At 39.4% G+C, this 15,314-nt stretch overlaps 1 protein-coding gene across 1 annotated transcript in view; it reads right to left on the bottom strand.

Annotated features, from left to right (window-relative positions):
* Nucleotides 1–699: 699 nt before the first annotated feature.
* The window catches only part of LOC103196991 (prolyl endopeptidase), a 193,429-nt gene continuing 178,814 nt past the window's right edge, over nt 700–15,314 (bottom strand). The window contains exons 11-15 of the mRNA XM_042780943.1: nt 11,704–11,840; nt 10,372–10,466; nt 7,229–7,360; nt 5,124–5,280; nt 700–994 (exon numbers count right to left, since the gene is read on the bottom strand). Coding sequence (XP_042636877.1) covers nt 700–994; nt 5,124–5,280; nt 7,229–7,360; nt 10,372–10,466; nt 11,704–11,840 — 816 coding nt within the window. The remainder of the gene's footprint in view (nt 995–5,123; nt 5,281–7,228; nt 7,361–10,371; nt 10,467–11,703; nt 11,841–15,314) is intronic.

Here is a 15,314-nt window from a genome sequence, read left to right as displayed (position 1 = left end):
AGATGTTAAGGTATAAGACAGTGAGTCACTTAGAGCAGCTTCATCACCCACAAACAAGGGAGTGGGAATGGATGAACTTAACTTCTTTCCAGTGCTAAGATTCTATGACTTAATGGCTTGGAAAATAACTTGTTGAGGAGTGACCGAATGCTTTCTTTCTGCAGTAAAGCAACGTGATCCAGGATGACAACACTTCTGGAGTTGCCCCTCAACACAAAGGAACCAAGATAAAGCTTCTCATTCTTAAATAACATTTATTATTGTTGCAAAGAAGTCTCTTTTATGAGAATAATTCTCACATTTATTTAAAGATATATTGGCTGTGGTTATAGAAGCAAGTTCCACTGAGGTTTTATATATGAAGTATCCTGACCATGACTCTTAATTCAGCGATCTAGTATTCACAACGTATTGGCTGCCACTTAGTTATTTATCCAAACATGCCTTTAAAAAAAAAATTTTTTTTTTTTTTTTTAAAACATGTGCCTGGATAGGGTGGAAAAAGAAACTCCAAGGGCTTGCTAAAAAGGAGAAGCCTAAAAAAGATAAAATTCCCATAGAAGTTCTGTTCAACTGCAGCCTGTGAGTGCAGGAATAGTGTTCATGTGGGTGTACATTTTGCCCAGTGGTTTCTCGGTTTTAGCGGTGTAAAAGCCCTTGAGGTCTTCTGTGGCTGTCAGGAGGGGGCAGAGAACTCCATTACTGGATCCAGTCAATGTTTAGGCACCGTGCTATGAACGCAAACATATCTGAGACTTCTTCTATCACTTTGGCTGTGGGCTTCCCCGCCCCATGGCCTGCCTTGGTGTCCACATGGATAAGCAGGGGGTTGATTTGCTTCCGGTTGCGGCCCACAATGTACTGGAGGGTGGCAATGAACTTCAGGGAATGAAGTGGGACCACACGGTCATCATGGTCAGCTGTAAGGAGAAGCATGGACGGGTACTGGACATCGTCTGCCTCTGGTAACTTGATGTTGTGCAGTGGAGAATATCTGAAAAGCAAAGGCGCTTTTGTGAGGCTGCATATCTAAGCAGGGGTGTTCACCAAGATAATCGAGGAGGAATGCTGTGACAGTGTCCTGTGCAGTTTATCAACCTAACTTCATTAGGAAAGAAGACTAAAGCTAACTAGTACATAAGCCAACTACTGTTGACTATGTCATTTAGGTTTTGGCTAGCAAGACCTACTGGAAACTGGGGAAGGGAGTTCTGGAATTTATTTGCCTCCAATGCTGGAAAACTGAGTAAGAAGGACACTCACAGGGCTGTTAAAATAATGCAAACTATATGGATACTTACTTGAGTTGAATACTTGAGTTGAATAGTTTAATCTTCTTTAGACTTATATTTTCACCTGTTACCCAGTGGACTGGGAGCTCTGGTAGTATAGTGCCTAAGGGATTTGACTGCTAACTAGAAGGCTGGCAGTTCAAACTCACCAGCTACTCCCCAGAAGGAAGGTTGGGCAATCTACTTCCATGGTGTTACTGCCCCGAAAACCCAAGGAGGGGTTGCTATGAGTTGGATCCAACTCCACGGCAGTGGTTTCATTTTGCATTTGTGTACCAGGGACTAGTGATTATCTTTAAAAAACACTGATTGTATATATATATTAAGTACAAGCTTTTCTTTTGTTGAAGATTTTGATATCTATAAGGCAAAGTGGGAGCTCTGGTAGCATAGTGCCTAAGGCACTTGACTGCTAATCAGAAGGCTGGTGGTTCAAATCCCCCAGCCACTCCTCGGAAGGAAGATGGGGCAATCTACTTCCATAGTGATACTGCCTCGGAAACCCAAGGAGGGGTCGCTATGAGTCGGGTCCGACTTGATGGCACATAACAACAACAAGCTAAAGTGGTCTTCTGCCTTTTAACATCTGTAAAACCTTTATTCCAAGCTCAGCTTTGCCATCTAAGGAGGAACATGTGTCCTCCCTCTGGGCCTCAGTTTCTCGTTTGTAACCCGGGGAATCTGGGCTCTCACAGTCCAGCAGTGAAGGGAAGTGCCTCTGATCAAAGGAGAAAAAGTTAACTGAGGCAGCCCCTTCTGAATTACAGGGTAAGTGTCCAGGGCAAGTTAGGAAAAAGAGTTTTAAGAATAACAGTAGGGTGGAAGTAAACAATGACTGACAGTAGTGAAACAAGTAGGAGAAACAGCTAGATATTTTTTCTTTACATTTAACCCAAGGGTATCATGTTTTTTCAAAGTACTCAATATTCCACGAATGCGATCAACTACTTTAGTAGAGTTTCACTTTGTAGGACAAATAGTGGACAGTGGTAAAAATCCTTCTTTCACTTTAATCAAGGCAAGGCTAAAACATTCTGAGGTTTGGTTTCTCCACATATAACATGGCTGGGGGCAGGAGCAGTGGTTTGCAATGGCTGTATCTTCTGGTATCATTTCAAGTGTTTTCTGATCAACTCAGTCCCCAAAATAAGGTTAGTTCTATGGTGAAACAAATTTGGAGAACTCCTGACTACTACTAATACTACCCCTCCCCTCCAATTATAAATGCATGTTCTACATTAATACATTAAAATTCTAAGAGGTTCTGAAGAAAAGAAATGTTTAAACCAGCCATTTTCAAACTTGGAAATCTAGCTTTTTTCTGAGGGAAAACTTGAATCTTCTGGATAGTGCTTCGTTGACCTACTCTGGGGGTGCTGGGCTTAAGTAGCTTCCCGCAAGGCCCTTTCTAGATCTAACCTATGGACTGAACTCCCTGCTCATTTCAGAGCCCCCTGCCACCAGAGTGCTGGTGGTATAGTGGTTAAGGCATTTGGCTGCCAACCAAAAGTTTGGTAGTTGGAACTCACCAGCTGCTCCGCAGGTGGAAGATGAGGCAAACTACTTTCGTAAAGATTTACAGCCTTGGAAACTCAATGGGAGTTGCTATAAGTTGGAATTGACTTGATGACAGTGAGTTTGGTTTTGGCTGGTAGGTAAGAGAAAATACAGCCCTGTCAGCACTAACTAGATTTGGAAACTAAAATCTGAATCAGATGTATCAGTGATATCTTGAGAAAAAAAATAATTAGATGTCTTCCTCCCTCCCTCCTTTCTTTCCTTGCTTTCAAATTAATCTCAGATGTATTAGGTTACATCTAGAATTTTATTGCCTGTGATACTCAGTAAAGGAGACCTGGTGGTACTGTGGCTAAGTGCTTGGTTGATAAACAAAAGATTAGTAGTTCAAACCCACCAGTCAGTCTCTGGGAGAAAGACGTGTCAGCCTGCTTCCATAAGGATTACAGGTTTGGAAGCTCTATGGGGAAGTTGTAACTATAGCTCCTTCAAATACTCAGTTGTTACCAATATGTGTCAGGGAGGCTTTTGTGTATTTAAGAGTAATAACATTATCCCTCTAAAGAAGAGAATTTAGTAGTTTATTAAAAAAATTTTAATCACTTTAATTGAGATTCTATGTGGAAAACTAGCCATAAAAATCTAAAATGGGGGAAAAAGTCTCTTGACTTAAAAGTTTAATGATTTTTAAAATTCAAATTTATAGAATTTATATTTTACTGAGAAGACTGGGATAAGGGAAACAGGGTTCTTGTGCTAGATCAAGGGTCACTGTTAAATGCTACTCATCAAATCACAAGACTTCTTATACGTGGAAAGTAAAGAGGGGGAAGAGCCAAAAAGAATTTAGCTTGAAATCCCGAGAATGTAAATGTCCACCGTTTTCTCACTGTTACTGCCAAAATGGCTGAAGCATATGAATGAGGTAGGTTGTATGATACTTCAATAACACAACTTACAGTTTCAAATATATATGATTATACTGAGTAAATAAAATTTAAAGTAATATAAGTTTAATTGGACTTGCATATGTTCCTGTCTTTATTTACTCATTTCTTGATTTAAAAAAGGAAGTCCCATATCTATTTTCCCCATTAATACTACTAGGACCCATAAATCTCCTGAAGATTTTATAAGATAAGGCTGTAACTTTAAGAAGGAACCATGATTTTTTTTTTATTCTTTAACAAAGGAGGTACATTTATCCTTTCATAGTATCTAAAGATATTAGGGATTGGCAAGAACTATGGATGTCAGATGCTGTTTCAGAGAGAATTTTCAAATAACAGCCTGGCTTTTTTGAAGGAGTGGCACTAAAGATGAGTTGGACTGCTTTCCTGTGAGTTTCAATTCATGGTAGTGTATTTGGTATAATTTTTTGACTGCTGCCATAACAAATTACCACAAATTTTGCAGCTTAAAACAACACAGATTTATCATCTAAGAGTTCTGTAAGTCAGAAGTCTGGGTTGGCTTGACTAGGCTCTCGGCTCTGGATTTCACAGGGCAGAAATCAAGGTGTCAGTTTGCTGGGCTTTTATCGGGAGATTCTGGAAAGAATCTGCTTCCAACTCATTTAGGTTGACATGTCAGCTTTGATGTTACTTTCTGCCAAAGTCTCTCTGGTGGTCTTACATTGGAGTGGGTACACCCATACTCGATTTGTATAGTACTTGAACTTTCTCAGCAATAGTGATTGTTATACTTTATTGTAACTGCTTGTTCACATCTTCATCTCTTCCACTAAATTCAGTCTTATTCACCAATAGAATTCAGTTCCACACAGCAGGAGGACTGAGGTTTTCTATGTCTTTCATGGCTGTCAGCTGAAGACAGTTCTCAGCTTCTAGAGGCCCCCTTCCTCCAACTGCAAAGCAGCAATGGAGGGTCAAGTCCTCTGCCTTTAAGAGTTCATGTGATTAGTCTGGGTCCACTTGGATAATCCTGGATAATTTCTTTATTTTAAGGTCAGGCCATTAGTAACCTTAATTTCAACTGCAAAGCTCCCTCACAGCAGTATTAAGATTAGTGTTGGTTTGAATAATTAGGGAAAAGGGAACCTTGGGAGCACATCTTTAGAATTCTCTTATCACATATTTGTAGCTTATTTTTTTGTTTTTCTTAAAGACTTCATTTAAACAAGGAGACAGGGAGGTATCCCCATCTCTTCTGCTCTTGCAGTAAATTATATGCAAATATGAGACACTGAATGGGATAAAGAATCAAATACTTATCCTGTTGACTGACTGTGTTCAATAATATGATATCAAATGATTAACAATACATATATGCCAATATGAATTAAAACCTTACTTGATAAGCCAATCAAAGTGTTGTTTGCTGTCCGAGCACCCATAATCGGTGGTCCAGGCATGGCCAATGGTATACTTATGGAACTTCAGCATGTCCATTACTCCCACTTGGGCAATAACACAACCAAAGAGGTCAGGACGCTGATTTGCACATGCAGCTAAAAAGCAAGACAGAAGAGGGAGGCAAGGAAGTCCACATCATTAAACATCCAAAGAAAACTAAACAAAACACACCTAAATGTTTTGAGAACCCTGGCTGCCTTTTTCTTCAGAGTATAGAAAGAAACCATCAGGAATCACCTGCTCTGTGGTCCATCCACAACTTTTCAACATCTCTGAGGGTTGAGACAGTCTCATCAGTAATAGAGACTTACTCTCTAAAGTGAATCTCAATGAGGGAGTGCTATCTGAAAAGCAACGAGGTCTTTCTGAACAACTTACGTCACTTACTCCCATCCTCACTTGTGTTTGCAGGTGATGAGGGAGGTCAAGGGACTTGTTCAAGATCTCAGAACTAGTCCAAGGAAGAACCGTGTCTAAAACCCAACTCTGAGCTCTTAACAATATTGGTACATCATCTTGTCCTGTTTTCTTCATATACTTAAATCCATTTTTGATCACTCAACAAATATTTATTGAGTATCTGCCATGTGCCAGGCATGAGATCTGGGGATCTATTGGTGAATAAGACTGAATTTAGTGGAAGACATGAAGATGTGAACAAGCAATTACAATAAAGTATAACAATCACTACTGCTGAGAAAGTTCAGGTACTATACAAATCGAGTATGGGTGTATCCAGTCCAATGTAAGACCACCAGAGAGACTTTGGCAGGAAGTAACATCAAAGCTGGCATGTCTATGAGTTAGTCAAGGGATTTGAAATTTTCCTGCCTCTAGTCAAAAACAGAGTTCCAACCCCCAATTCTTATTTCAGTGGTTATTAGTAACACTGACTCCTAAGCCCTACTCTTGGAGATCTTGGTATTCAATAAATTACTTGTTAAACGAATGTATCAAATTCATTATTATTTGATAGTTAAGAATTTTATCAATCTCTTTTAAAAATTTAAACAAATTATGCTGAATTTTTGTATTTTATCTCTATTAGAAAATGTTTTGTCAGCACTATATTCAACAGGAGTAGCTACAAATGTTAAATGTAGAATGTGTGGAATAGCACAAGCCACCCTAATGACACTGGACATGGAAGCAGCAAGCAAAGTTCATTGTCACCATTAAGTGTTCATTATAATATAAATGTGCTATTATAAGGAAAGAAAAGTGAAATAAAATTTTACTAACTACCAAAAATTAGGAAAAGCAATTTAGAGGCAGTACCACACAGAGGGGAAAAGAACAGTATTGAAAAATCACAGTGCTCAAACTCCAGCATTACTATTTCCAGTATGTGACATGGCGCATGTTACTCAATGTCTCTGTACTCCAGCTTCCTCTTCTGTAAAATGAAGATAACGATAACACCCACCTCACAAGGCTACATGCACATCAAATAAGAGAGTGTGTGTCAGGGGTACAGCAATGAGCAATGTGTTCAGCAAGTGTTTACAATTCCTATGAAGTATTTCATTGCTATTCAATTGTGAATGGTCCATCTTTGTGTATACATCATTTCCCTTGATGGCTTATCTGTCTGTATCCATGGAATTTTACATCACACAGTGTAGGTAACTCCACAACTGTTAAGGGATGATCACAACTTACAAGTTCTAAATAACACTATCAGGAGGGTGATCAGGTTCAGTCCTGTGCTGGCTGAACCCTGGGAACCTGTGGATCCGGTATGTGGGGAGAGGGGTCCTACCCAGTGGGAGGAGAATCACAGTCCAGCCCACAGCAGAAGAGCTCAGAGTAGGAGGTAGGATGAAGAAGTGGGACAGCTTTTCAAGCCATCATGAGTCAGGTTACTATGATGGGGTTCAACTGTTTCTTTAAACATCATTTACCAGACATCTAAATAGAAATGGGTTTTGCTTTCTTTGTACCACTGCTCTCATCCATGAGCCAAAGTAAATCAAGAACTACCTATAGACAGCATCAAGTAGGGTTAACTATTAAGTATAATGAATAAAATGCAGTTCTCACCCACTAACAGGCCTCCATTTGAACCTCCATTAATAGTCAGCCTCTTGGGAGACGTGTAACCTTCCTTTATAAGATATTCTGCAGCACACTGAAAGTCATCAAAACAGTTTTGTTTGTTGGCCAAGATACCACCTAAGTGCCAAAGTGAAAAATAAACAGTGAATTAAAAATAAAAAATAAAAAAAAAATAACCATTGAACCTAAAGGGAGTCCAGATGATGATAGGCCATACTTTCAACAATTAATTAACTTAAACAACTTAAAAACCAAAGACTAATAATACCTTTAAAAATGGCTCCATTTACATTTTGTTACATTTTCTGGAAATCCATCATTATTACTGTAATTTCTAATCCATATGCCAGATTTGTATTTTTCAAAAAGTCCCTAGAACTTAAAAGGCAAATGTCTCAAAGGGAACAGAAAAACTGTTCAGTCAGAGAAGCAGGAGAATGAACATATGAAAGCATGTAATCAGAAAGAATCACTAGTTTGGAGAAGCTGAACTTAAAAAAGAAACAAAAGTTGGACCAGTACATCATCCTCTGGCCTATAAGGCAGAACTGGTGGCGGGCGTGGGGCAGGCTTCTACTCTCTGAGAAGATGAAAGCACCTTTGGTCACTCTGTTCTCCCTTCATTTTGCAGAAGTTTGAAATGGGCAAGTGATGAAGAGAAATTCCTCCAATTTTGCTCTTGGTTACTGCTTTAAAGCATGAGCAGGAATTAGAGCGAGGCAGTACTGCAGCAAAACATGATAGGCTCTCAGTTCTTGAAAGAAAGATCCCAAACATCTCTCCAGAGAACTGGGCTTTACTGTCCGTAATTCATCCCAACAGACCAAACCACAGAAATGACTTAAAGAGAGAAATGTTGACAGCGTGGTCTTGGAGTATCTAAATCTCTGCTCTGGGTAGAAGCCAAAGTCAAAGGCAAGCCCTCAAAGACACAGATGTCTGAAGTAACTGCCTATGGAATGAACAAAATAGTAGACTGATCTAATTAGATATTTGATATTAACCACTTCTTTAGAGATTCAATTTAAGATGAAGCAGGGTTACTGAAGAAATTTTTTCATATCAAAAGAAATGATATTAAGATTTTAATAAGAAATTATCATTGAATTAGAACAGCTAGGATTACTTAGTTTCCAGGAATAATATCATTTTGGGGATGTGACTATATTTTATAAAGAGCATTAAATTTGAAACTCAATTAACAGAATGGAATTGAGATTTATCAATGCTCAATATACTAGGCTATAAGTAGAAAAGGTCCATTTCTAGCCTACTCACTGCTATCTTTTAAGAACATTTCTGAATCAGTTTAAAAACAGATAGCCTATTTTTAGTCTGAGTCAAGCTTTAAACTCCTTCCTCTAAGACCTTGGACAGGAAGTTGGTTCTAATTAATATAGAGATCAGAAAAAGAGAGTCAACTAAGAACAAGGGTACCCTCCCTTATTAGAATATGGTGGGCACCTGATGATCAGAGAGGGCTTCTGGAGAAGAATCCAGGTTCTTTCAGGAAAGGGCTACAGGTTCAGGAATCTGTGCATACAGGCACGTGTTTGAGTACATGTACCACAGACATTCTAAACTGGAAAGCACGGCAAGTTAAGGGGTCTAGACTTAGGACATGAATTTGGAATGTAAATCCAACATATAAAATGTACAGACTTTATTCTTATTTATTCTCCTTTTATCAGTCTTTTAATAGTTTTACAGTATGATTTTAGTGTAATTAAACTCTAATACTGTGCAAAATTTACAATGAATTCTGCGCAGTTTCAATTACAATGACCAATAAAATCTTCAGGCATGACACATGGCAACAACAGTTTACTCAACAATGGCAGACAATCCAGGGGTCCTACTGATCACACCTGTTACTTAGCATTACTCATTCTTCCTAAAATGCTCAAGTAGTTTGTTGTCTGATGTCAGCCCTTGGGATGCATACTGGGTCAGGTCTGGGCCTTTCCTACATCTTGACACCTAATAGGTTTATAAAAATCTCTTTACAGCCATACTTGACTGATTTGTTTGAGGCAAAGAATCAGAGTGTCTGGGCTCAGGTTTGAAGGGTTAGAGAACAAGTGGATACACACATCTGCAGGGTGGTCTCTGATGAAGGAGAAGATCCCTCATGCCTGGTGGTGCTGACCAACCTCAAGTATTGGTATCTCAACTCAATGGGGCTTTTCATAAATGATGGCTGATAAAGAGAGGATAAACACATAGCTGGTGGAAGTGAAGATGCAGTCCCACATCCTCTACCCCAAGGACACAAGACCAAGGCAAGTGAAGATCATGCTCTTCAGACCATGGTTCACCTGTGGAAAATCACCAGATACACACAAACCTGGGGGAGGGGGTGTGCACCATATAAAAAGAAATGGACGAGAGTAAGGGCTTGAAAAATAAAGACAATAATCTTAAATAAAATTCTGATAATCTAGGGTATGAAGTTAAGCACTGAAGTAAGAGCCTCAATCGACCAGAATTCATAGTTCAGGAGGTCAGAAAAAGGAGACTCAAAAATGAATGTCAGAAAAAAAAATGACTTAGTTCTTCTGTCTGAAACTACATTTGAAAGTCAGAGTAGCACTGCTCAGAGGATGCTCTTTGTCAGCAATGTTGGGAAGATCAGAGGAAACAAGCAAAAAGATGCTCACACTGGGAATAGGAAAGCTCTATTTGAGATTGCTTTCTCTCTTAAGAGAAAAATAAACTGTTCTGCAGTCTGTTGAGATAACCAAATAATGCTTCACTGTAAAGGCAATGCTAACAGGAGACAAAACAAAACAACCCAAAAAACCCCCCAAGGCTCACTTCTCACAGTGACAGACAAAAAGACACCCCATACATTGTTCAAAAACAAATAAAATAGTTTTGATTATTGACTATAGGAAATGCTTCTGAAAAATATATACTTCATTACAACAAAAAGGCTAAAGGAAAATAAAACGATGTGGAACGGCTGTTATTTTTAAAGAAGGAGTCGTGTCAGCAAATACCTTATTTTTTGTCTACCCAAAATGCTTTTCTGCTCCAAACCACTTTAGTTCATTCAAACAGAAAGGCTCAGCATAACCCCAGTCTGTCTAGACCAGATTGGGGTTTGTGTAGAAAGAATCCCTCACCTTTATGCCATGTCTCTCCGTATTCACCACCACCTCTGATGTTGGCGACTGCAAGGATGCCACCCATGTGCCTCACAAAAATAAGCCTGGACACACTGAGAAACAGTTAAAACAGTTAAGTTTTCATTTATTGCCTAGTAAAGACTATGTATTCTCCTTTCATCTCAAAAAAAAAAAAAAAAAAAATCTCTAAAACACTTTGCCTGTAATACCATTTAAATAGGAATCCCTCTTTTCCCCATATATATATATATATATAGTCTTGCTGGTAGGTTACTCCTTGTCTTTATCAAGAATACTCATACTCAAAGCAAATTCTATTTTACACTGTTGTGTTGTTGTTGTTGTTATGTGCCGTCGAGTTGGACCTGACTCATAGCAACCCCTCCCTGAGTTTCCGAGGCAGTATCTTTACGGAAGTATCTCTACTGCCTTCTGAGGAGTGGCTGGTGGGTTTGAACCGCCAGCCTTCTAGTTAGCAGTCACGTGCCTTAGGCACTATGCTACCAGAGCTCCCTATTTTTACACTAGGAATTGGATATTAAAATCCAGTTTGCAAATAACTGGCAGATATTTATTTGTATGTTGCTGTTGTGTGCCTGAGTTGATTCTAGCTCACAGTGATCTTGTACGAAAGTGCAGAAGGGCTCTGTAGGGTTTTCTAGGCTGTAATCTTCACAGGAGCAGATCCCTGAGTCTTTTTTCCTTTTGGTTAGTGGCTGAGTGCTTAACCATTTTGCCATTAGGCCTCCTTTTAGATACTTATGTGAACAATAAAAAATGTATAAATGAAGATCATTTTCCTCCCAGAACATAAGTTATCTGGGAAACAGTCACAGAAACAATAAGCGTAGAACAGTTTAAATGTGTGAAGTAATAGAGTATACAGAAGATATATTTTTGGCTGAATACTAAGAGCTTGTTTTATGACTCTGCACTGGTAAAAAACATAATCATTAACTGAAAATCATTCCTTTTGAAGAGAACTGTAAGGGCAGTGGGGAAGTAGCAAATGATGAACACTGAAGGTAGAGCTTCCTAATTTAAATATTCAAGTGATACCAACCTTCTGTAGCCAGGCAGGTATAGCCCCAGCATCTAGCGTGCAACTAACTATTCCGCTGATGAAATTTTTTTTTACAAGATTAGCTCATGATGTTCTTGCAATTCCTAACCAAAAATGCAGGCAGTTAATACATAATCTTACCCCTCAAAAACAACAAGTGTGAAATAAGGACAGCAGAAAAATCTGATTTAGTAGAGTGGTCTCTGGTTTCTTTCCATTATATAGAGAAGATCGAATGCTGAGGTTGAAGAATGGTCCATGCTTACCTGTAGTTGGGCGTAATAGATATGTTGAAGCCACCATAGCCATATAAGAAAGCAGGATGCGAGCCATCCAATTTTATGCCTTTTTTATGCACAATGAACATGGGAATCTTTGTACCATCCTTGCTAGTGTAGAAAATCTAGAATAAAAGAAAGCAGAATACTTAGATTTAGTATAACTGAGCCAACATTAGCATGCTTTTAAATGACCAAAAACCAAACCAAATGCACTGCCATCAAGTTGGATCTGATTCCTAGCAACCCCTCGGTTTTCCGAGGCGGTATCACTATGGAAGTAGATTGTCCAATCTTCTATCCGAGGAAATAGAAAAAGTATAAAGGTAATAAATTCTTCGAGATGTTGAGGAGCACAATGGAATTCTGGTACCACTAACAGCTTTTTCATAGCAAAGCATCTTTGAAAAAGTGTGTGCAGTGGGAAGCAGTGAAAAGAGCAACACAAACTTAAATTCTTACTCCATGTCACTTACCCTCCCTTAGCCTTAGTTCTTCTTCCCTGGATGCAGAAATCATGGCCACCTCTCAGGGCCGTCACAAGGATGAAATAATATAGCCCAGGAACACAGAAGAAAGTGGAGACTTGATTCTTGCTCCTGACCATGTTTCCCAACACTGGGAAATGGAATATCTGGCCACCTGCCAAGCAATTCAATCTAGGGAGATTTATTTTTCCCTGTTGTGTTGTTGTTATGTGCTGTCGAGTTGGACCCGACTCATAGCGACCCCTCCTTGGGTTTCCGAGGCAGTAAATTGCCCCATCTTCCTTCTGAGGAGTGGCTGGTGGGTTTGAACCGCCAGCCTTCTGGTTAGCAGTCAAGTGCCTTAGCCACTATGCTACCAGAGCAAATTTCACATTCGATTTCCTCTATGAATCCTAAGATGCTCAATACATCTTCATTTTTCTATGTTCAACTATTGAACAAATGTTCACAACCACAAAACGTACATTTGCTTGGAAAGTAGATCAGAAACAACACAGATGTCACTATTCCTATGATATTAAACAAAGGCATTTTCTCTGGTATTTATAATTAGGCTCTTAAACTTTCTAGAACCTGGACAATCACAGTCAAGCTCACAGTAACATTTCCATATTCATTACCTTTTTTTTTTTTTTTTTATAAAAGAATAAAAGAAAAAGAATAAGGAAAAAGACACTAAACGGTATTTAAGTGATAAGCTACAGAGTAAGTGGGAAATCATAAAAAGCTGATAATGGCTTCTCCCAGACAGAAACGCTATAAATAGCTTTCTCTTTGGGCAAACAGGGAGTCTTCACCCCTACTGACACCTGGAATGTGCCCTAGCTCAGAAAGGGCTAGCTAACCTCACTTGTTAAGGCCAAGGGTAAAAGCCTTTACACTTAATGATTTGAAGCCGTATTATATACAAAGCTTTTTAAGGCAGCAGTTGTATTGTGAAAAGTTGGTGCAAAGTCCTTGGGCATAAGTAGTGGGGAGTAGAGAGGAGAAAGGGGGAAGCAATGCAGATTTAGAGGAGAATACAGGATCATGATAAATGCCTATTAGAGTCTGGTAATTTTTTGGAATCTGTGAAGAAATGGGTATTAAAAAGTTGTTCATGACTTTGGAGAGAAATACTAAGATAGGTTAATGTGGCAGTTTAGAAATCAAGGAGAATACACTACAGAACTGAAGTCATTAGAGGGGATGCAGTTTTATTTAAAGTTATTTAATAATGCCAGTTAGCAGCCACTAACAGAGTATAACTGTGGGTGGGTGAAGTAAATGCAGAGTAAGAAGAAAAAGCTTAAAGTGACTGGCTGGGACAAATAAACATTATACAAAGCATTCAACTCAGAGGTGGAAAGAATTTGGAGCTTTATAACCACAGAGGTAATAACACCTGAGGAGCAAACTAGCAAACTGTCTCCTGTGATTCTACCTTAACTGAACCATGTTTGAGAAGGTATTCCATCCAACCACTCCCCAATTTCCCTCTTCTCAAATCCCTTCCCCAGCATCTAGTCTTCTATAGCCCAGCTCAAGCCTCCTGCGGCTAACACCATTCCCATGGTATCCCACTCTTTACTCATAGATGATGTTGTCAGGTCCCCACTAAGTTCATTCTCAGACCCTCCATCTGTCCCAAAGTGTTTCATTTCTCTCCCTCTCCCTCTTTCTCTCTTTTTTAAATTGTGATTTGGGTAAAAATTTACAGAACAAATTCACTTTCCATACAGCAGTTCCCATACACTGTCTCATGACATTGACCACAATTCACCACAATGCAACACTCCCCTCCCACTTCCTCCCAACAGTCACCTCTTCCCTATGTCCATCTCTCCATGCACTCCTGCCCCCTGAGCTGTCTCCCTGTGCATAGACAGCCCGTCTTTCTCCCATGATTGTTCTCTCCAAGGAGTGTATCTACCTCAGGTAAATGTTCAACTCATATGCCTGTCTTTTGTTTGGCTGGAAGCCACAGATATGGGTTCAATTCTAGACCTGAAGGGCAACTACGGGCCATAGTGTCAGTGGTTCCACCAGGCTCTATCAGACTAGCAAAACTGGTCCCCATTTTTTTTTTTTTTCAAATGATTTTGAGTTTTGTTCCACATTGTTCTCCCTCTCTATCCAGGATCTCCTACATAGATCCCCCTCCGAGTGGTTGACATTGGTAGCCAGGCACCATCTAGTTCTTCTGGTCTCACAGTCATATAGGCTGCGGATAACATGATGTACCAGATGCTAGGACTAATTCTTTCCATGAATCTTTGGTTTTCTTCATTCTTCTTTGCTCTGGATGAGGAGAGACCCATCATTGCATCTTGGCTGCTTGCAAACTTTTAAGATCCTAGTCGCTTCTCATCAAAATAGGAGGTGGAACAATGTTTTGGTTAGTATGTTATGCCAATTGAGCTTGATGTCCCCTGTGACTATGGTCCTGAGTCCACAGGTTCAACAACTTGGTCCTCCTGGGCAGCTGGAAGTGACTAAGAAGTGACTACAAACTTGTCCCTTGTCAGCTCAACTATACATTGAGAATTCAGATCATACAAATACACTTATAGGACCATTGTCCTATAATGGTCCCCGCTTCATAGACATACTATTTTAATAGTTCAGCCTGTCCACCCATCTATCCACCTGTATACCCATGTTTGCCTTCACTGACAATGCAGTACTGTATGTGCAAAAGGGTTCTTCTTTGTAGTCTGTACCTCCCATGTACCTCTCTCTGTCTTCCTCTTCCTCAGTGCCACCATGTTGATCACTCACATTTTGTACATTGCCCTTCTCGTCATCCAAATCAATACTTATTTCTACCTATCTAACAGTGTCCCCTCCCCTCCCCTCCCACCCCTGGTAACCAACAAAGAAAATTTCCTTTCATAGATAAATCTTTCCTTCACTTTTACAATAATGGACTAAGACAATATTTATCTTTCTGTGATTGACTTATTCCACTCAGCATAATGTCCTCCAATTTCATACAAGTCATGCAGTGTTTTGCAGATTCTAGGTTATTCTTTAGGGTTGCATAGTATTCCATTGTGTGTATGTACCAAAGTTTGGTTATCCATTCCTCAGTTGATGGACATCTAGGTTTTTTTCCATCTTTTGGCTATT

This window comes from Orycteropus afer, unplaced genomic scaffold (genome assembly GCF_000298275.1).
Source record: "Orycteropus afer afer isolate SDZICR_OR568_19922 unplaced genomic scaffold, OryAfe1.0 scaffold00072, whole genome shotgun sequence".
NCBI lineage: Eukaryota > Metazoa > Chordata > Mammalia > Tubulidentata > Orycteropodidae > Orycteropus > Orycteropus afer.
The sequence above is the reverse complement of the archived record's forward strand: the minus strand, read 5'-3'. Positions and strand labels throughout refer to the sequence as shown.